At 42.5% G+C, this 23,601-nt stretch overlaps 1 protein-coding gene across 2 annotated transcripts in view; it reads left to right on the plus strand.

Annotated features, from left to right (window-relative positions):
* The window catches only part of CFAP74 (cilia and flagella associated protein 74), a 927,349-nt gene that overhangs the window by 546,871 nt on the left and 356,877 nt on the right, over window positions 1-23,601 (plus strand). For both annotated transcript variants that reach the window (XM_085609345.1, XM_085609347.1), the window contains exon 27: window positions 9,448-9,724. In XM_085609345.1, coding sequence (XP_085465471.1) covers window positions 9,448-9,724 — 277 coding nt within the window. The remainder of the gene's footprint in view (window positions 1-9,447; window positions 9,725-23,601) is intronic.

Consider the following 23,601-nt stretch of genomic DNA (forward strand, 5'->3'; position numbering starts at 1 on the left):
GAGTTCTTGTGTCTTGGGTTGGTGGTCGAAGTTGCAGTAGATCTTGAGGATTTTGTTGTGAAACAAATCAGAGAGATCACAAGTCTTGCAAAGTGGTGATGGAATTGGTGGCAGCTGGGGGGGTTGGAGAATTCTACGACAATATTGAAGAGATCTTTGCAGTTGTTGGAGCTGTTTTCCAGTCTGAGAATTAGGACTGTTTTGCTTGCCTCGTTGAGTTAGGTGCGATATTTCCTTAGTGCGAACTTGTAAGAGCTTCTTGCGGTGGTGAGGTGGCTGGTTCTCCATTTTCTCTACAGATGTTTGCAGTGGCGTTTTGAGTTTCTAAGGTCTTCATGTGTACCAGCTGGCTTGTATTTTGGTTCTTGAGTGTCTGACATTCTTCAGGGGGCTAGGGTGGCTGCGCCGGTAGAGATCCAGATGTTGAAGGCTTTGATATTGGCATGCAGGTTGCCGATGAGTTTAGTTGATGGACATTGAAGTAGCTGGGTCCAGTCTGTGTCCTTTATCTTGTTTCTGCTACCTCTGAGGTTGTTAGTAGTCTTGGCTGTGGGGGGTAGGGGTGCGTCGATGAAGAAGTGGATGATGGAGTGGTCTGTCCAAAAGAACGGAGTGAGGTGGCTGAACTTGACCTTGTTACTGGCTGTGAAGATGGGGTCGATGATGTGTCCTGTATTATGGGCAGGGCCTTGGATGATCTCTGCAGTGGAGTTGGGATTTTTCTGGTCACCAAGTAAGATGAAGTCGTTTAAGCTGATGGTGATGGGGGCAATGAGGTCTGTGAGGAGATTTCTGAAGGTGGTGCATAGTCAAGTTGGTCGGTAAACTAGGGGTACCTTTGATGGTGGTGTGGTTGCCAGTTTGTAGCTGGATGTGGATATGTTCCATGAAGGTTGTGTTCTCATTGGTGGAGGTGGTGCAGGTAATGGAGTCCTTGTGAATGACGGCAGGTCCTCCTGGCTTTTTCGGTCTGTCCTTGTGGAGATCTTGTAGCACGGTGGAATGGATGTGGCGATGGTAGGTGCCGATGTGGGAGTTTGCCAGGTCTCTGTCAGCAAGAGGATGTCTGGGGAGTCTGTCTCTATGGTGTACCAGATCTCAGTTACGTGTTTGCTGAGCGATCTGGTGTTGAGGAGCATGCATGCCAGATGGGGTGAGGCATGTGTGATGAATTGGGTGGACGTGCTGGTGAAGGTGGAATGGCAGTGACTGAATGAGAAAGATCCTACTGTGGAATGAGGTGGGGTGCGGAAGCGGTTGTTGTGGCAGCGACCGGTGTTAAGTGCATGAAGGGGGAAGGCTGTATAGCGGATCGTTTGGTCAGACCAGAGTCCATGGCACTGTGCGCGGTCCAGGTCCAGAGCGGCTTGCCTTTGGCATGCCTTCGGCACAACAGCGGCGTGCCCTCTGCACGCACCCACCATTAAGTAGGTACTAGGAGTGGAGAGCACAAGGCGTAGGGCAGGGCTAGGGAAGGGCAGGGCAAAGGAGGAAGGAGAAGGATGTAGGTAATGAGCGGCTGGAGCTAGGAAAGTGCAGGAAGATGCAAAGTGCAGGAGGGACCAAAGGAAATCAGGTACAAAGAAAAAGCGGGCACAAGGAAAACTGGTACAAAGAGAGAGTGGAGAGTGGAAAACAGGCACAAAGAGGGAGACTGGAGAACGGGCACCGAGAGGCATAAAGAGAGAATGGAGAATGAAAAACGGGCACTAGGACGAAGGCAGAGAGTGAAAGAGAGTGAAAAGGACAAAGAGAAGGGTACAGGAGTGAAGTGCAAGAGGAAGGAGCTTCGAGAAGGAGTGAAAGAATGAGGCGAGGCCTCGAGGCAGCGATGCTGAGTCCGAAAGGGCCTTCGACTGGTTGAAGGACCAGTCCAGGTAAGTTGGAGCTGGGACCTTCTGGGGTCCTGGGTTCATGGTAAGCAGGTCCAGTCTTCCTTCAGGTTCTTCAAACAGAAGGCAAGTCCTTCTTTTGATTCTTCACAGGCCCAGAAGTGTTCTAAGAGTGGTACTGGGGTTCCTACATTTATGCCCAGTGCCAGTCTATGGCTGGTGGAAACTCCATGACCAATAGGGCAAATGTTTGTTTGACCCTACTCACTTTGGAGAGCTTCCAGTTTGTTTTAAACTATCCCACAGTGCCTCTCTCTATCTAAATTCAACATGACAGAATCCTTTTTCTGCTGGCCAGAGCACCCTGTGCCCACTGAGAGGACATGTTAATGTCCTCTCGGTGATAATGGATATATGATAATGGGCAAAATTTCCCTCCTAACCAGTTCTTGGGCAGCTCCCTTCTCCCTCTGGGTTTAGAGCCACGCTGAATAGCAAGGCAAACCGGAGGTAGGCCTAGGTATGGCTACATCTGCCAGTGACAGGGTAGGTATTCTCTGAAGCTTAGAAAGGGGCTGGGCCCTGTCCCCAGTCCACCCTCAAGGAAGAAAAACACCTCTCACACCCAAGCCCTATGTCCACTGTCTCAGAGCGATACACATCTCATTAGTGGGGAGCCACCAGTACTCAGACAACACTGGACACTGGCGGAAAGGCCCCTTTTGACTTAGCTAGGAGAATTACAACATTCTAAAACTGTAATTGTCCTAATAGTAATACAAATTCTAACTGGACCATTAAGTTGGATTTAAATTACTATTAAAATGAGCCCTTGTACTGTTTTTCTAGCTGTTCCCAACCTGAAATTAAGCACTATAAGTTGTTATAATGTAAACCGGTGTTTTCCTATGGGAGAACCAGCCTTGCCACATTGTAAACCAACTTTGGAGGTTTTCACTGTCATGGCATGAAAAAATTGTTATATATATGCCCTAATTTTTAAATGGTGCCACGCGCCCTGTCCAATGGACATTTCGGGCCTACCTTCAGTACTTAATTTGTACACCTAATAAGTGCCAGGGCCCTCGTCGCAAGGCCACTGCAGCTTGCACAACCCATTCCCCCTGCCAGCGGTACCAATGACAGAACCAAGACAACTACTAACCATCAAGCTCTTACTAGTGCGACAATTCAGACTAGTCGAAGTCCCCAAAGGTATAAGAATGGCTTGGGCAGCAGGTATTAGTCACTTTTAATGTATATTGAATGAGTAAACAACTATTGTGATTATCTTGGAATCAGACAAACAGCGCCACCATGTGGTCGTCTGTAACAGGTGCTGGTGTTGAAAATTAAGTGCTGTTACCGAGCACCGGAAACCACTGGCTCAAATTGAGCACTGCCTACCGTAGGGGTGGACTTATAAGCATTGAAGAGGAAGGTGTGGGACTTGCAAAAGGTTTGTTTTGCCAGGTTGAAAATAGCAGTTTTAAAACCGCATACCCAGGCGGCAGGGGCAGGCATTGAGACAGGTTTTATCAAAATGAGTGCTGCAGGCCACTAGTAGTAATATACAGGCACCCATGTACATGTATTACCATATGCCCCTAAGGATTTATTAATTTAAATGTGCTAATTAGGAATATGTCAATTTACCATGTTTAAAGGGAGAGCACAAGCACCTTACTACTGCTTAGCAGAAGTAAAGTGTGCAGTGTCCTATGACCAAAAAACATGTGGGGGGATGCCCCGCAAAGCATGATCATTTCCAACACCATCTTTTACAAATTAATCCCTAAGGTATGAGGAATAGCCATGCTCTGAGCAGGTGGTAAATTGGAGCATGGGGGCTTGCGTGGAGTGGAGGAAGGTGAAATGATGTTGCTTGACAAAGGGCAGTATTGTATGCTGTCTAGGTCCGGGGGACAGGGATCGACTGCACTTGCAGCACGATCTTCTGTACCTCTACTGGCTAGATTTTCACCCCGGTAAAATTAGAGCTGGCATTTTGACACCCGGGAAATCTGGGTGCGGGAACACTGACCATTTGTAGTCGATTAGGCATTATTCCTCCTGGGGCTACAACTAAGTCAGACTCTTATTCTAGTCATTAATATGCAAATATTACATATAGTTTGGATTAAATGTTTCTTAAAGGAATAAACTAAAAATAGGATTAAAATAATCTTCATTGCATAGGAATGAATACATTGTTTGGCTACCCCAACTGCGAAATCCAAACTTGCCTGATGTACAGCCACCACACTTAAAAATCCAGAAAAAATCATGCTGTTGTAGAATTGCACTCCCTACTCCAAACTGTATCTTGTGTCATCCCATCTGAGTCCCCAAATTAATAAGTCTGTGGTCTCTGTCCCATTGTCTCCAATTCAAAACATATCTAGTATTCTCCTTTTCGACTTCTACAGCATGTCTAGTACCCCCGCCCCACTCTGCAAGCCAAATATGTTGTGGCCTCCACATTATTCCTACTCAATCACTGAATAACAGACTATGGCCGCATACTCGGAAATTATGTTATTTCTACAGAAGGTTATTAACTCTATGGTAAACCCAAGTCCTTCATTAATTTCTGATACCCCAAACCTGGCATATAGCCAGCTTACCCCACCTAAGTGACTAACAAATTATTTACCACCTTATAACAAATTCTACCTGGAGGTGACCTGGCCTAGCTGTTTGGACAGGATTGTTCATATTGGAGCAGGACCAAGGCTGGTCTCTAGCTGGAGTGGCATTGAGGCCAAAATCATAATGGACTGGAATGCGACCTGGTTAATTACCCATTACAGCTGAGATTAATTCAAATATGCCAACAACCACTTTCGTGTTTTCTGATTGAGACAGCAGCAAAATCCTCCATTCCAGCTAAGCCCTAAAGCCATAAAGCTTCTGCCACAGCTTTCAAATTCCCATATGAATACCAAGTAAGTATTCTACTCATCCTCATCATCTGGTGTCTTCCCCACAGGAGAGAAATATAACAAATTATTTAGCAAAACAGTCTTTCTTTAACAACCCATACCTTCAAGAGGAAATCCAGTTCTCACTAGAGAAACAGATGAGAACAGAATATATCCCCACTACTTTCTTGAAAGAACAAATCAGCCAAAGCTGGGGTGCAGACCCTTTCTGGGCCCAAGGACATAAATAAGAGGGGCAGAAAAAGAATGATATAGCACAGCAGATGTATCTTAAACTTCATCAGGCGGAACACTGCTAGCAACTGATCTTCCAGTTCTGCAGTTCTACAGCTTAACATTCCATTCCAAAAAAGCATCAGAAGTGTTCTGCTTTCATGTGTGCAAAAAGCAATACCACTGTAAAGTTAAAAGATTGGACTTGACATGGCTTTCACATGCCTTGTCAAAGTACACGGCAGAGATAGCAATCATCTCAGAAGAAGGAAAATATTACTCTATCCTTATCAGGATGATGGCTAATAAAAACATCCTCGTTTCAAAAATCAGGGCAGGATTTCCAAATGACAACCGCAGTGCTACACATCTTTCACTTCAGTTCAACCACCCCAAGTCAACTCTAATTCCAATAGACTTTCCAATATCTGAGACCTTTTTGAACACTCAAAAAGGAAACCCATTTTCTTTGGAGGAGAGAGTGTTTTCTATTCAAGGCAATTGTACGTTTTTGTGGTCAACTCATCCTACAAGATCAGCGGAACTCACAACATCATGCATACTCTTTGCCTCAAATCCTTACACACAAGAGCCTTTGCAGCAGAGACCTTCAGGCAAACTGAGACTTTTACCAGTAGCCCTACAATCATTTGTAAGCTAGTGCCTTCAAAAGAATATGATTCAATGGGTTCTTGTTCACCAATAGCTACAAACAAAGCACATATGACATAGTTCTCTGCGAATAAAAGGTGGTCACTTAGTCACTTATGGCTCATCCAGAGACACTGCACCTGTTCTTCAAGAGAAATCATTAAATGTCTGGATTTCACCAGTGTACGTAATTCCAGGATTGCATCAGGGTGGACATAAAATAATGGTCCCACGTTTCCTCCAACTGACAGAGACAATAAACAGGCTCCTGTAGAGCCTGGATCACCTTTCCATGCTCTAAGGTAAGTTTCTCCACTACCAGGCATCCATTCTTGAGCTTGGTTATTTGCCTCCAGAAATATTCCTCCAGTATCGATACTGAATCATACCCCAAACCTGAAACATATCAACAGGAAACAATTTTGTTGTACCTCTTTTACTTAGCCACATCAGTCTCACAGTTCTCATTTTTCAAAATACATCTTCAAGTTATTTTAGCCCCCACAAAGTTGCTTTCTCATCTTCTTCACTTCACAAGTCCAGTGATTCTTTTTATTTGTAGGATAATAAGTTCCTCCTTATGAGTTGGGGTATTTCACCCGGAAGACAACTACTGGTGAAATACCCCAAGTCACAACTATGAGCCTCTGGGCCTGGAATTATGGGGTCAGAAAACTCTGGACCTGAATAATTTCGGCCTGAAGACACCAGGTCTGGTACTCTATGTGCAGTGGCAGGTGCTGTGGGCAGTAACATTGCCTGGCCCCAGCCTACCCACTATAGCAGTCCGGGGGAAGCAAACAATTCTTCCCCTGATTAGACACAAGCATGCCCTGCAGTCACTCACACCATTTGCACTCCCTTTGAGTCTGCTCAGGGCAGACTGAAAATGTCAGTGTTTTTTTTCACAAGATTTTCGGAATACTGCTTATGAAAGGAACCAGTAACTTCTGTTCTAATAAGTTATTTCCCATTGCTACAAAAAACAAGCATTGGCATAGCCAATAGGTCTCGCCTTTGGAACCTTATAAGTATTTAGTTATGCAGTACAATATCCTTTGTGCAACAACATCAACTGTTGCATGTCTAAACACTTATAAGGTCCCAAAGGTGAGACCTATTGGCTATGCCAATGCTTGTTTGCATGTAGTGTCTGCTGCTCAGTGAATGCGCTTAACCCTTTCCAGTCTGTTGGAGGTGACTTCCTCCCAATTACCAAGCAGCAGGGGGCCCTTGTTCCCATGTGGTGGGGAGGGGTGGGACATTTGTTTTACCCTGTTATATAGCCAGTCGGTGTCTTTTTTCTCTACCTTACTGCCCGCCCTTTGACGAGACGGCTAGGGGGCATTCTAATTCGCAAATAGTCATAATTAAATGTTTTTTGTGCCTCTGGCCTCCTTTGTGGCTGCCGGCAGCACATCTCACCACAACGGAGGAAGACACATATTTACAGAAGAACAAAAGATTTCTAAGGGGTCTTACAAGTATGTTTGTCCCTGATGAGTGCCTTTTAATAGCATTACAGACCCCTTAAAGCGCCACTTCTAAGCCATTCGCCTGCTGAGAGTGCGTGTAACCAATAGTGCCTTATTTGTTCCTCTGACAAAGGAGCGCCCGCAATTTCAACACTTGTGACACAGAGATGCACAACTGCGGTGCTTTCTTGTCGGGGAAACAGAACCCTTTCAAGGTGATCCTTGCTAGATTTCTAGTTGGCTTCTGCTGTTAGCAACCAGCAGTCTTTCTTCGCATACATTTGCTACCCCTGATTCAGCAGTCAGTTGAGTCCAAAATATTCCAATTTACCGGGAATGGTATGTGCAGCTTAATGAAACACGTGTTGCGGTTTGTCCAGAGCCTGCCAACTTCATTTTTTTAATCAAATCAGGCTGTGATTTATTTATGCCGTGATGAAATATCTAAATGTGAATTTCAAATGTAGAAAAAAGTAGTACGTGTGTTCAAATGGAATAATATAAATGGCAGTACTACAGAAGCCACATTGTTGTGTTTAAGCTTTGCGTTTGTATGAGCACAGCCGTTAATGTCATATAGGGGTCCACACACTGAACATCACTATAGTTACATTTAAATGCAGATATATTCTGGATCAGTTGCTTCAATCCTCTGATGTTTTTGGGGGTTTAAAATAATCATAAATATGCAGCCTCACGTATCATGCGGATGACGTGTGCTGCTGTGATTGTTGATGCGTTGCTGAATTTTGCCAGTCACAATAAATTGTTGCGTCGTCGCCACCGTAAGACTCTCTTCCAGTGGGGAATTTTAATATACACCGAAGGGCAATCACTTCATTTCATCGACGTACATTGGGAGGCAAGGCTGAATTTGCTGCTTCTTTTAAAGTCGCTGTATAAAAGCTTTCATGTTTATGACTTATTAAAAACGATTATTCATTTTACATATAATCCACCATTAAGGTTGGACCCAATAACTACTAGGTGGCCAGTATGCACATACGGTTTCTGTCAGGTGTTTTAAAATAGAAAATACACTTCTCAGACTGCGGGCGAGAATAGCATGTTCATTGCATGGCAGTGCTAGCTAGTGATACTTAAATAAATAACTCGGGTTATATTTTTTTGTGCTTACAGTGTAATTTGAGGTCTCACGTTTTGTTAATACGATTTTGCGTGTTTTAATTGACGTACATGACTCTGTTAGCCATCTAGCGTAGTTTAAAAAAACCTGAAATAAATGCAATTAAACGTGCGTTAAAAATTCACCATTTAGGGAAAGTAATAAATCACTCATAACAGAAAGGCAGGCAGCAGGCACTCGCACAATGGGGATGAATGCCCGGTGAAAGCAATGAAGAAACGTCAGAGGGGGGGTGCGTGCGCAGTCTTCTCTTTTTCGAAGCACATACTCGTGCTTGTGGCGCTCCCCCTGCTCGCTCCTGCAAGGTGGATGCCGCCACAAGCATGAGTATGTGCTTCGAAAAAGAGCAGAACGACGGCTAAAGGTCCTCCTAATCAGCGCATGCGCGCGGCATAGGCGAGATCTAAAAAACTTGTAATGGCTAGAATTTACTGAAGGGAAACCCGCCAGTAACGTAGATTCCAAACCCCCCGTATCTCTGCACAAATTTCCAGCCAACTCATAATGAGGACCCAAGAAAGTAGTATTTCTAGCTAAGACTTATTTCCCCCAGGAGAACTTGTTATTGTACTTTTAAAATGTATGGATAATCCTTTGGAGTACATGTGCAAGTCCTCATTTCTGCATCTTTCAGTAAAACAGCTTTTGAAGTGGACAACATTACAGCTCTTGGAGGGAGTCCTAAGTCCCAAAGAACCATGCACAGTGTTTCACAAGAGTAAAACAGCATTAGTGACATCTGTTCTTCCTCCCAAAGCTGTGTATGAGTTCCACGTACATCAATACACATCTCTGCTTGCCTTCTTTGAATACTTATCCTCTCCTGCAGAGAGGCCACTCATCACCGATGATGCTAAAAGGGCCATCCCACTTGCCTCAAAGTTTGGTATGAACAAATGTGGAAGCTCTGTGCTGGGGCATTCATTAACTTTGGCGCCATGGTGAAAACAATTAAGGAACACAAAGCATAGTTTGGCAGTTATGCATGCCTCAGAGCATGGATATACCACCTCTCAGTAGTATCTCAATACCCTCCTATTCAGCAGTGTCAAGCATGATAAACTCACATTCCTTGAATAATTTCCTATTGTCAGCTTAGGCCCTGACAACAACTGTATTTGACCCTAGATATAAAATATTGAACCACACAAATTGATTTTAAATATGGCCTATGTTTTTTTCAGGAAATTCAAAATATTGTGTAGGGGCATTGGCGTCCACCCTCCTCTGGAGCTGTCCCAGTCTCTAGTTTGCTTTGCTGCCACAAGTCTGAACGATGTGTCCACTGCCACCCTATTTGTGATCAACGGGCACACCAGCAGTAATGAGTTTACACATGTTGTGGCAAGGATTGGCAAAGGCAGCATCGCCCCAGTGGGACCCACTTCTTTTGAGTTTCATGTGCCAGAGGAATCTCCCATCACCATCTCTCCATCTGTTGGTACTGTCTTTCCAGGAAAGGTAATTCTTCTTTTACAAATGTATCATCAATTGTTGTATTTAAGGTTATTGCAGAATGATAGTAAATCAAGACTGCCAAGCCCATCTTACCTTCCCATTTTCATGCCTTCTCCAACCCACAATCCTCTAATTAGTTTCTCAATCAGTATTTAACCTCACATTACTATTACCTATTAGTGCTCGTCTCAGGTATTTGTTGTTTTCTGTTACTGATATGGTCCCATCATTACTCTAAAGCAGAACTTCTGTATGTTTCTTCTGGCCCTTCCCTACGAGTTTTAGCTCTAGATCTCTTGTTCTAGATCCACATTTCCTCTGAAAAACACTCGTATCCGCTTCTTTTATGCTCGTTAATATTAAATGTCATGAATATATCTTCTGTCTTCCAGCTCTCTTACATATATATTTTCTTCTCCATACTTTTTCAGGTGCAGACCTTGCACTATCTTTCTATCTTCCCTTTTTAATGTTCACTATGCTTCTGCATCGTAGGATCTTTGTTGATAGTAATAAACATAGAATATTCCTGCCTGTTGTCGGGGATCCCAAAACAGTTCTTTCATATATGAGAAGCAGTCTGTAGTTGGAGATAAAAACCTAATTGTTGAACAGTCTGGAAAATAGTCTGGTGACACCTCCCATTATAAAGACAGTACAGGTTTTCCATTTTTTTTTCTGAGAAGGAAACAGCCCAGTTTTAAAAAAGACCTTAAGACCACAGTGCAGCTTCTAGCTGAAGATATGTGCAACCGTATCCTCAATGACCTTTTACCATCCCTCTCTGTTAGGGAAAAGGTGCCTGTCCAGTAACATATTTAAAAATGTTTAAAAGTTGTCTATTGGGCGTCTAACAATTACTTGTAAAGATATATACATAAAGCAACAACATTCAATTGTGGCTCAAACGATTCTTTAAATACTGATATATGAAAGAGAAAAAGACTTTGAGACTAATTTCGGATTGAAAAACACAACAAATCATTATCAACCGAGACACCCTACACTAAACCCCACTGCTCTATCCCTTATCTATAAAAAACTGTTCGCATAACCTATATACACACATATATTTAGTAACGCAAAAGTAAGGGAGTAAATAACACTTTGAGAAAAAAATTAATAAACAGGAACAATCCCCCCCTTGCTTGAAAACAGAGTGCCCAACATATTATTAACAATACTCAGTTATACCCTGTGGTGATTAAAGGCAGGTATGCGTAAAGTTTCTTTCTTTGCAGATCTTGTAGTTTCTTGGTTCCTTTGGGGGGGAATGAGTAGCTACTCATTCCCCCCAAAGGATCCAAGAAACTACAAGATGTGCAAAGAAAGAAACTTTCACATATAGGGTTCAGCACCTCTGGATTGCCTCTTGGGGGCTAGGACTTAATTTCCCACAATGCACCTGCACAGCCCAGGAAAAATCCAGTTGCACCTGGTCAGCTAGGATGATCCTCTCTTTGGGCTTGCAGATGACTTCCAGATCTGTTGTATCTGTTGAGTGCAGCAGGTGCAGTCCATGGGTCCAGCTGGCCAGGCCTTCTTCTTCTTTAGTTCCAGGCAGTGTTCTGAAGAGCTCCTGCAGCTCTCCCATGTTTATCCTCCATTCTGGGCTGGCAAGAGGGGGGCACCTGAACCAATGGGGGAAAGTTATTTCCCCATGTTATGCCCACTTCCTGTGAAGTGTGGCATATGTTTGACCAATAATGCACTGTTTTCACAAAAATCAAAATAGAGAAAATCTCTCCTTGGTGTGTGCGTCTTTATAACCCAACCCAAAGGTATGATTAACAACTCACTTCCCTCCTCTTCCAGCCCCTCTCCTAATCTAGTTAGGGGGGCTCCAATCTAGTTTGGTATCAAGGACATGGGGGCTGACTTGGGTCCTGTGACATCTGTTCTCCATATTGTCATACAGCCTATTTGTTAAAAGCTGTTTCTGCACCATTTTTAACCAAGGATTAGTAGGAATATTCTGAATTAAACTTCCTTCTTCCTCTAAATCCTTTTTTAACATCTTCACTTGTTTGCACTGCACTGTTTATATATCATTTTTCGGTATATACTTGCACATCCTGACTAAGCCAGTGACTTTGCTGTCTTCTTTTCTTCCCCCTTCCCGGGTTACATTCAGGTGCTCTGGTTGACACCTATACCACATATAATACTCCTTGTTGGAGTGGTTCATCGTGGTGGGAAGGCTGGATATCCAGATGATGACACCGACCAATCACTGGTTATTGATGGAAATCCTTTACAACCAATTAGCACTCTAAGGTTCCTCTCTCACTCTTTACATCTATCTTTTTTGTTGTCCTTCTCCAACACACAGACCATCAGACTCTTTTGTATTATTGATTACTTAACAGGGGATTGAGTCTGTTTAGGTCTTTAAACATTCCCTTGGACCCTTCCTTATTTGTATTTCGACATCTGTTCTCCTGCCTGTGAAGTCCAGCTTATCTCTCCAGCCGCCTTCCTTTCCCTGGCGTCTCCAGGTAGCAAATCTCCTCCCACCAAATTGCTGTATTGTTTCAGCCCCAGGCCTCTTCATGCCTACTCTGGGAGCATCTTCGATCAGGCTGTGAAAGGCTGAGTAATCTTAGAGGACCTACAGGACTGCTTTGGGTAACCTCAGGATAGGTCTAAAACTGCTTCCCTGCAATAGTTATAATAAATCTGACCTTGGCAAGTTGTTGGATTTATTGTAACAATTATTTTGATACTTTGAATGATATTGCGAGCTAGCTCTCAAGCAAAGATAGACTTAATTACGTTTAATAAAGCCATACTATGTTAGCCCGTGGGGCTAGCAGCACTACAATAGGGAGAAACGACTGGCTGTTTTTCCATACCAGGGCATATAAAAAATCCTTTATATTGTCCCTGCTACACCCTACCCTTAAGGCCCCTAAGGAAGGCATTAGGGGTGAATTCTAAGTTATGAAAAAGTAGTTTTGTGCTTTGATAGTATTTTTAATTTCAAAGTCGAATTTGGGAATAGTTTTATTTTTAAAAGCAGCCTGAAAGGCAGGCCTGGCTTTAAATTGACACCTAACACGATAGCAGTGCACACGTAAGTGCATTAAGTTCACTGTGTCCTCTAAACCTACATGTCCTACCATATACTAGGGACTTACAAGTAACTTGTCTTAGCCAATTCGAATTATACCAATTACCATATACTTTAGAGGACAGAGCACTGGCCCTGAGCCTGGTTAGCAGAGCCCAGGGCGCTTTCAGAGTCAGTAACCACTAGCATCAGTTGAAACAAATGGGGGTGGTCAGGGCAAAAAGGAAGACTTTCCTCTACACAAGTTTCACAGGGCATTAAAAGGGAAACAAGTCACAATCCAATCTATTTAATTTACAGGTTTACATCCAGAAATCTGAAAAATATGGTGAAGAGAAATGAATCCAAATGTCCATTCTGTTCCATGACCAAACAATAAAAGGAGCAGAATGAATGCTTGGATTTGTTTTCAAAAATGATCTTTCCAGCTGAAGACCCGTTTCAAGAGCAACTTGATCCACTGCAACTTCCTCCAAGGTCTCGGTTCCAATAATGCTTCTGCGATCTGTATCACCACTGGCTCTTTGTCCCTAGAATCACATCTGTGTCATCTCGGCTGTTTAGACCACAAAAAACATTGCCAGTTCCTTATAAGTCGCCACATGCTGGTCCTTAGAGGTGAAAACGAATCACCAGCATCTTTTTCTCCTTCACCATCGAGGGCACATTCCTATAACTCCTTTACTTCTTACACACCAACATCTTCTCTGGTGTCATCCATGAGGACGTCCTTGGTTGATGACATTCTAACATTTCAAGGCGTATCAATAAGAGGAGCCACAAAACGTAATGTACAAATACAAGCTCTGCAAACAACAGTCTCAGTTATGTGGAGATGTTGCAACCCAAAGCCTCTCCAAGAACTCTTATCCCATTGGTGCATAATTTTGTAGAGCTGGCTAAAGAAACATCCCTTGCACCAGCGATGGTTAAGTCAGCAACACATAGACTTTCGAACAAATATAAACCATCAGAACAAGACCCAGTCTACCTTAGACATGAGTCCAAACATTACTCAGTCATAGTGTCTGCAGTGAGGAAAATGCATGCCTCGGCACCGGAGACCCGGAGACATCAGTTCCATCAGAGAGAAAGAGTAACTGGTTAGATGCTGTTGGTAGAAAAGTCTGTGGATCACCAGCTGTGGCCTGCAAAACAGCTAGTGCCTCAGCGCTGTTAGGAAGATATGACAGAGCGTTATGGGAGTCTCTTGCTACTTTTGCCAATGATCTTTCTAACACAAGGAAACAAGACCTTATAGAAATCATCAAAGAGGGGCATATTGTCTCCAACCAATCAATCACGCTGTAATAGACTCACCCGATTTAGCTGTGACATATCGCTCCATTGAGCCTTCTGGCTCAGAGCAACAACCTTAAAACCAGAAGTCAATTAAAAATCATAAATCTGACTTTTACCTGAGCAGTTTAGTTTGGCTCCCATACAGACAAGGGAATGGAATGTATGTAAATAGTCAGAGACCTTAAACCCAGTCGGCTTAACAGAAAAGGAAAAATACTTTCGGTCTCAATACAGAAAGAAGGATTCAAGAAATCACCCAAGACAGAGGTTTTGATTCCTTTAATGGTCTTCTTACTCCCAAGCTCAAGGCCAGCAATATCAACAGCAGTCTCAATACTAGTGCAGAAATGCTAGAGAAAGACCCATGCTCATACCCAAAAGCATGATTCCAGACAAAATAGTGAACGGTTCACTCCTTCCCTCTCTAGTTGGAGGAAGTATTACAAAACATCTGACAGAGTGCAAAACAATAATGACCAACAGATGGGTCCTACAAATCGTCCAATCCAGCTATGCTGTCCAGTTCCAAGCTCTTTCTCCATCAATTCCTTCAAAACAGTACAGAAATACCAATGTTTGCTTTGAATCAGTAAGTACAACCTCTCCTCTAAAAACGTGCAATATATACTGTTCCCTCCTCTCAAAGAGAAAAATACATCTATTCCAGATATATTTTGTTCCCCAATAAGGTCTGAAACAGGGATTCAGGCCACTTTTAGATCTCAGGCAAGTGAACAAAGGAATCAAAAAATAGAAATTCAGGATGGTAGCCTTTGATCAAATATATCCACAGCTTATAAAAGGAGACTTGATATGCTATGTGGATTTCCAAGATAACAATTTTCAAATTCGGGTGGCAGCGATGCAGAAGGTTTCTAAGACCCATTTCCAACACAAAGTCCTATCTTTTGGGCTGAAATCAGCTCTAAGGAAGTCATTCAAGTGCATGGAGGTAGTAACCACTTAACTTTGAAGGAAAAAAGATCTACATTTACCCATACCTGAATGACTGGTTGAGCAAGGCAAAATCTGAACAGGCTGCACAGTCCAAACTGTAACATAGTCAGGGTATGCATATCAACTTCGAAAAGTCAATGCCAGTGCAGATAATTAGGATCAATGATAAACCCCAAAAAGAGAGAAGTCTGTGCTTCAGATATTTGAGTGTTTACCAATTTGCAGGCATGCCACCAGCTGGTACTAACAGCCTTTCCAACAGCTTGTCAGATCTCTTCCCTTTAGGATGCATGGCTTTATTCATATAACTGATGCCCAACAAATGTCTCCAAATGAGCCCGCTGCAACAGTGCCTAGAGGATCAATGATCTCAATGGAAGGATGACAGGTAGGACAAACAATCTTCATATACAAGTGAAACAGTCATTAAAATGGTGCTGTTGCAAACAGACTCTCCTAAAAGGAATTCCCTTCCATTAGACTTTACCAAGTCAAACAGTTGTCATGGATGCCTCTTTGACAGGTTGGGGAGCTCATTTTCAAGATCTAACTATTCAAGGTGTTGGGTCAGAAATCCTCTACCACATAAATATCTTAGAATTAAAGTTAGTCAAGCTAGCAGTCAGAGCTTTTTTACCATCAATGAAAATTAGCAGAATCTTAGTGCAAACAGACAATACCACATGGATGCACTCCCTCAACACACAAGGAAGCACCAAGTCCAGGTACTATCACTAGAATCCCAATGGATTTGGTATTTGTTACTAATGAGAGGGTTGACATTCCAAGAAATGTACCTGACAGATGTGCAGAACTATCAAGCCGACCTAGTAAGCCTGTGTTTTCTAGAAAATCCCAAGTGGGAATTAGAAGAAGTTGTCTTATTAGAAATCTTCCAGGACTGGGGCTTCCCAGACACAGATCTCTTTGCAACAGAAAAAATCACAAAATGTCCAAATTACGGTTTGATGGCATGGGAATCAAAATCTCTGGGCAATGCCCCTTTGACCAGTTGCTCAGGAAGATTTATTTATGCCTTTTCTCTGATTCCCTGATACCAACAGTTCTAATCAAGCTGAGATACTCCAACGCAACTATGATTTTAATAGCAACAGGATGGCCAAGACAGTGATCGTATTCAGAGCTACTTCAAGTGTCTGTCAAACCCCACAAGAAATTGTTGTACAAACATTCTGCTTTAGAGGATGCATACAATATGGACATTTACATTTTCTATCAGACTGTATGAACATCCTCAGTGAAGCCAAACGCCTCTTTACCAGAGCATTCCAAGCATTCAAATGGAAGAGATTAGTTATATGGTGCATTGACAATGGCCATAACCCTGTTTTCTTCTAAGAGGAAGTTGTTATACCTTATTTGCTTCAGTTGGCCAAGTCAAAGGTACAGAATTCTTCCTTTAACGTTCATCTTGCTGCCAATACAGCATATAGAAAGGGACCTACAAAGAAATCTTTGTTCAACATACCAGTATTGGGCCATCCTAGCGTGATTTAAAGAAAATATTTTCTTCTATTAGACATCCACCTCACTCCTGGGAATTAAATCAAGTTTGTCAAAACTAATGTCCCTGCTGTTTGAGCCCATACATAAGACCTCTTTGCAGCACCTTTCATGGAAGGTAGCTTTTTTAGTAGCAATTACCTCTGTAAGACAGGACAGTGCAATTCAAGCTCTTTCAGCTGTGGCGCCATATATAGTGTTCCTTAGCAATAGAGTAGTGCTCAGAACGCATCCCTCTTTTATTCCCTAAAGAGGCATCAGATTTTCATATAAATCAGGTTAACTTGTTGGCAGTATTTTTCAGTGATCCAATTTCTCCTGCGCAAAGATCTCTACGTTCTTTGGAGGTTAAAATAGTCCTTCAAATTTATTTAGATAAAATAAAGGATATACGCAAAACAAAACAGTTGTTTGTTACATATAGTTCGCCCTAGTTCGTCATAGCTAGATGGATAGTTTTTTGCTTCTCTAACTGTTGCCATTCAACTAACAACCCTGTCCCAGGACAGCCCAGGTTCATTCTACATGAAGCAGAGTGACTTCTGCTGCTTGGTTAAGAAATGTACCTCAGACAGAAATATGTAAAGCAGTTACCTGTAAATCAATGCATACTTTCACCAAATATTACTGTTCGAATAAAGGCCCAAGAGCTCACTCGATGATAGATCAAGCAGCTTTAAGGAATTTGTTTGGCCACTCAGTGGGTATCTTTGACAATGTGACGTAACATGCACCTTGCCCCTGCATTGTTCCCTGTCAGAGACGGAACAAAAAAGGTTATTTAGGGTACTGTTGCACATATCTTCAGCTAATACCGCAATGTGGTCTTAATGCCTTTTTTAATTGGGGATTTTTCCATCTCAGAAAAAGTGCTGCAAAAGCCGTACTGTGTTTATATTGGAGGAGGTGCCACCAAGCTGATCAACACTGAGGTGTCTAACTCTAACTACTTCATATTGTAATATATATTTATAAATTGTGTATTACTGTGCTTAGACAGGAATACTCTGTTTATCCATTCAGTGAGGAGTGTCGCATTAAAGAACTAGGATTACAAGTAAGTAATTTTTTCTTCTCCACTGTTCTTGAAATTGAACCTCCAGACCCCTACCACCTTTTGCTATCATAGTAGAGAGGAATGTAGCACTGCACCTTAGGATGGACTTTAGGCTGCTATAGGGTTCAGTAATGATTTGCAGTGACAGCTAATCATCAGCTTCAGTTTTCACCTTGTGGAACAAAGCTAATGTTACTTGAGCTAATGTATAAAAGTTGGGATGGTGGTGGTTGAGAAATGATGCGCGTGAAATGTATTCACTCTGAACAGGAACAGCACGATTTTAGGCCTGTGCACACAGATGTACTAATTCCAAAAATAATTAGATCAAATTAGCCACTTAAATTGTGCATTCTTTGAGGGTTGTTGATGATGGGTGGCAAGTACTCATGGCATTGCTGATGTTTTGAGGCCCTCTTTTGAATTCCTTCCGCAGTAAAAGGACATACTAGTATTATGTGCCAAAACAAACTAGTGTTGTCTACTAAACAGTGAAAGTTTGGAACTTAGTTTCAACCAGATGTGTTTCACATGTTGTTAGAACTGTTTGGGTTAACTCTGTTGTCTTGTAACTAGAAGAAAGCAATGGGCTCACTTAGTGCATTTCAGAGTCTAGGAGCGCAAAAGTCATTTTGGAAAACAGTGCGTTTTACTAGATACAACACTACTTAGCGCAAACGTTTGACAGCATACATGTGATTGTAGAGGGCTTTCTTGAATCCATCCCTGTTGTGTAATGATGCATTTTCTAATCGATCTGAAAATGATAAACTTGGTTGACACATTGCGAAGGAGTGCACTTGTGCTGCAGGTTGCGTCTTGTGACCATGAAAAAAGCCACTGTGACGGTGAACACACCCGGTCATAGCCCTAGCTTAATCTCCAGGCAAATTAAGGAATAAAGAGGCCTCCGCCTGAACACTTGCAGAACAGCAGAAAGTGAATGCACGCTCTTCCCACAGAGCTGATGGGAGAGTGTGTGACCGAGTCCCAGGGAACCACACGAGCTCAAGAACGTAACAAGTCTTTGCAAACTGTGCACACATGCAAACTGGCTGTCACTTCGACTGGATGTTGCAGCATTTAGAAACACGTTGAACTTTGCATGCTGTGAACTGGCTAGCTGCTCTGCAGAGGGCTGTGTGCAGTTAGAGAGGAGGATACCATGCTGGTGGCTGGCTATAGACACGGCCTCAGGGATCAGGGGAGGCTCACTGCCTGGGAGACTCGATTGGGAGGGGGGGCAGAGAACATAATGAAAAAGAGAACAAGAAAATGTCTGTGTGGGAATTGCAATTGAGAGAGTGGTGAAGAAGAGTGGTGAGGAGGAAGGATTGGGATGGACAGTGGTGGAAATGGAACTAAAGTGACAGTAGACCCACATGAAGAGATTCCATCTTGCAAGATGTTAGGGAGGTTATCTTGGGTCCAGGTCGTCCTTGTGTGGACATAGAAAACAGTATTGCAGCAGATGACGAACACACCGTGATCCATAAAACTGACATTTTTTTAAAACAAGAATACCATTGAAATACTGTACTAGCTGCTTGTGCATACATTTGTATTTTTGAAGTCATTTTTTTACTAAAACTATTTATGAAGCATTCTTTTGCACACGAAAAGATTTTCCTGAAGCAATTTACACGTCAAATATTATAGTAAAATGTACCTATTTATTGAGGTGATGTTTAAAGTAAGTGTTTGGTTAACATGCACAATTGTGTTGCTTTTACTGAGGGAGACTTGTTTCAGAAATGTATACTACGTTCAGCAAGTAGTCCCTGCCTGCCGTTGCTGCAGCTCCTGTAAAAAGTTAATCTCATGCATTTCAATGAAAGCACTCCCTAAAAGATGAAAAATGACATTTAACAGCCAGTTAAGCAAGAAAGAGAGAGAGATACTCATGTGAAGCCCCCTCCATATTTTTTAAAGTGTTATGACAAAAGCATTGGCAAACAGCCAAAGCCTTCTGTAGCCGAATTTCAAAATTAACACTTATTAACATACCATATTCTGCTACTTGAAAGTTGGAAGCTTTCACCGATATCTTTCAAATGAACGTTTTAAATAAAAAATGTCTATTCGAGGTACAATTCTCGCATCATCTTGCATGCCAGTTAGGTGGCTGTGTCTATCAGACGTTGTTTCCAAGAAACCTGAAGCTGATGTTCACGTTTATTTTTTCATGTTTTACATTTTCTGATTTTATGAGGCGAATTGTGAGCTGCTGTCCTCCCAGAGAAGGACGACTTTCAAAACCAAACAAGCTAGTGGATGAAGGGGCTCTAGAGCCCGCCTCCTACGTAGACGGAGCAAACATTACGGAAAACGCAAAAACATTCTGCTAGTGCCCTCTAATAGAAACAAAGCAGTACTTTATTAAACTCCAAAGAGAAGCATTAAATGCGACAAGCCCAGACGCCTTTACTATAGAGCCCTCTACTGCACCCTTGAAGTAATGCAACACTGAGAGTAATACAGTTTAAACTTGGGATACATGGGCGCTGTCTGTGTCCACAAACCGAAACTTCTCAATCAAACAGCAGAATGGGCTGTGGCACATTTCCACGTGTACTTATACTCATTGATCCATAGAAGCACTGTAACAAAGGCTCTGTAGCTTGAATCAGATTCTCTACTGTTGAGTCTTTTGTCACCAGCTGCAGTCACAACTTTTCAAGGGATGCCGCCAGTGCTTAATTTGTAAAAAAGCATAAGTGCCAGGGCTCTCATCAGGAGGCCACTGCAGCTTGCACCACACATTGCCCCTGCCAGTGATAGTAACAACACAACTACTAACCATCACACTCCTTACACGTCGTGTGACAATTCAGATTATTTCAGCCCCCCCCCCCCCCCCCCCCTTAAAGCTGTAAGAATGGCTTGGGCTGCAGCTAATAGTCATTTATAATGTATATTGAATAAATAATTGCCTGTTGTTGTGGTCTCTATAAATTTCCTGGACAGTGCCACCTTGTGGCAGGCTGTCACAAGCGCCCGTGTTGACAATTAAGTGCCGGTCACGTGCACCGGAAACTACCAGCTCAAATAAAGCAACAGTGCATTTTTCCTCCTCGCTGTTACCTTCCCTGCAGCGATAGATGGCACTCTGGGAGGTTCATTGGTGAATTTAGGAACAAACAATAGTCTTGCAAGCTTCACAGACTTTATTGTTAACTAGTGTCCTGGACGATTTCTGATCTCTTCCAATCATTTAACTACAAGCACTGCTTCCCGGTCTGGGGTGTTGTGGTGTCATCAAGGCAATTGTCATTTTTGTTCCTTTACCACCATGTCCCATTTGCAGCCTCAGCTGGTCACTAAACTCTTACATGCAGTAAGTTTCACACCAATAGCAAGTGTAGCAGTTGTATTCAGCAGGAGAGTGTTGTGGATGTAGTACGTAGCTGATGGTGCATTTTGGAGCACACTGTTGCAAGCATATTACTTAAGCATCTTGTGGTAGCCACTGTAATTTATAGACAACACATTCTCCATTGAAATGTCCTCTGAATTTGCTCAGGCATACAGTTTTTCTGATAAAACTATTTAATGCATGGAACTCTACAACAATACCTGTATTGAAAATCCGTATTTAATTTCTTTGTAATCGGCGACGTGTGACTCACCCAGTCACCATTAAAAATAAATTACATTGCCACTCACCTGTAATGACGTATAAGTGCTCAATTCTGACATCACAATGCCTACTGGCAGAGCCAGCAGCAGTGGGGAAAGGCAGGACAGGTCAAGGAGCCTAATTAAAGCTGCAGTTAAAAAGACAAAAATGAAACGTTGCTTTTCTTTCTTCTGCTCTGTTTTTCTAGCTGTACTCAAGCAGAAAGGGGATGTTAATGAAACATGTTTATTTTGTGTACTCTTTTTATAAATAAAGAAAAGTTTGAATCTTTTGGTGTGTTTCCACACATTCTGAGCTGCTGCTTTTTTACTGACTTTTAGTAAACCAATTCTAATATCTTTTTTGCAACAACTAGCTAACAGCTTTTTTGATGCATTTAATTTTGTACTAGATATTCTATTTTCATTCTTCATGTTTGCAAACATGCTCCCCCTTTCATATGAAAGGGCTGTGCACCAGTGAATTAAGTTGTTTGTGGTATGACCATCTATTAAAAGGAATACCCCCCTGCCGTACATGATAAGGCTATTGCAAGTCATATCAGAGTTCCATAACCTTTTAAAGGAACTCAACTTTTGGTCCTGTTCCTCTATATGGTCATAGAACTCCTCGGTGACATGCAATATCCTTATAATGTATGGCAGGGGTACTTTATCTCCTATATAGTACACAAATGATAATGTGTGGATATTGTTTTTTCAGTAAATATTTGTAATTTGTACATCACAAAGAAAAGTATCTGGATTGTTTTGATCCTATTCAGATTTACAAGATAAATATGCATCAATTGCTGATATATTCGGAAATATTTGTACAGTTCATTTACTTGTATTTAAATGTTGGTGTGTGCTAGAAACAAATCATTGTTTTCCTATCTACCTACTGCTAGCAGTCCCTACAGAGAAACGGGCAATTCCAAGAATTGGACGAGGTAGGCTCATTCACGTAATGTGACATGCTTCATCATTTGCCACCTCGTCACACCCTGTTAGGGAGTCCAGGATATTTAGGCTGTGATACCGATGTTTCAATCTCTATCCTGGGTTACAATGAGATCGACTCTGAGGCTGCTGGGCCTCATGGCTTCTTCTGACCTGCTAGTGACCCATGCCCATTGGCATATGTGGGCTCTGCAGTGGGACTTGAAGTTTCAGTGGGTGCAGCTTCAAGGGAATCTTTCTGACATGGTCCAGATCTCAGAGGGAGCTGCAAACGATCTGCAGTGGTGGCTGACAAACCACAATTGGGTAAGCGGCGGACCCCTCTCCCATCCCAACCAAGATCTGACAGTGGTGAGAGATGTGTCACTCCAGGGATAGGGCGGCCACCTGGGAGAGGTGGAGATCAGAGGCCTCTGGTTTCCTGCAGAATCCGGGCATCATATCAAACTTCTGGAAATCTAGACATCATGCTGGCATCGAAATTTTTTCTACCTTTCTACCTTCCATCAAGGGAAGGCTAGTTCAGGTGTTCACCTACAACACTAACACCATGTGTTACTGCAACAAACAGGGCGGAGTGGGGTTGTGGATCCTTTGTCAAGAGGCCCTCTGCTTCTGGGCATGGCTGGAACGTCATGGCATATCCCTGGTGGTTCAGCACCAGCAAGGCTCTCTGAACACCAGGGCGAATGAACTCAGCCGAAGATGCCAAGCGGCGTATGAGTGGCGTCTCCATCTGGAGGTGAAGCAAGGTCTCTTTCAGAAGTGCAGAGAGCCTTTGTTAGATCTGTTCGCCATTGATGAATACTTCTTTGCTGCAGGCTTTTGAACCTACTGACTTTTTCTTGTTGGTCTGTCAGTAATTGATCCTGTATTCCTTGGAACTGCGATTAAAAAGGCCCTCAAAGCTAGCCTTAATGCTCTCACCCCATTTAATTTATGTGCAGATTTTTTTTGTAACCCAGCCTCAAGTATTGATCGATGTGCTACCGATTGTGCTCCCCAGCCTAGGGGAGATGGATCTGTTGCTAGTGTAATGTTCGTGCAAGGTTGTTTGTAACGTTTCTCTTCAAACATGATTGAGTGGACATACCATCACTGGAGTGTGTTGATCAGGACTGAGGGGAGGGAGATCCAATTCTGTCTACTCAAGGGGCCAATTCCACTGTATTGGTTTCATCTGTAAATGTGCATGAGGGGCGAGGAATATGCAAGCTGTCATCAAACCCAATGGTAATGAGACAGAATATCAAGGCAAGAAAATTCAAACTACATTAATGTTGAGTTGGAAATATCGTGGAGTGGAAATATCGAGTGCAAGAATATCGTTTTCAATAATATCTATTTGAAGGTAAGTAATATCGATTTAAAAAATATGGAAGTCAT

The sequence above is a fragment of the Triturus cristatus genome, chromosome 1_2, assembly GCF_964204655.1.
Source record: "Triturus cristatus chromosome 1_2, aTriCri1.1, whole genome shotgun sequence".
NCBI classification, from domain to species: Eukaryota; Metazoa; Chordata; class Amphibia; order Caudata; family Salamandridae; genus Triturus; species Triturus cristatus.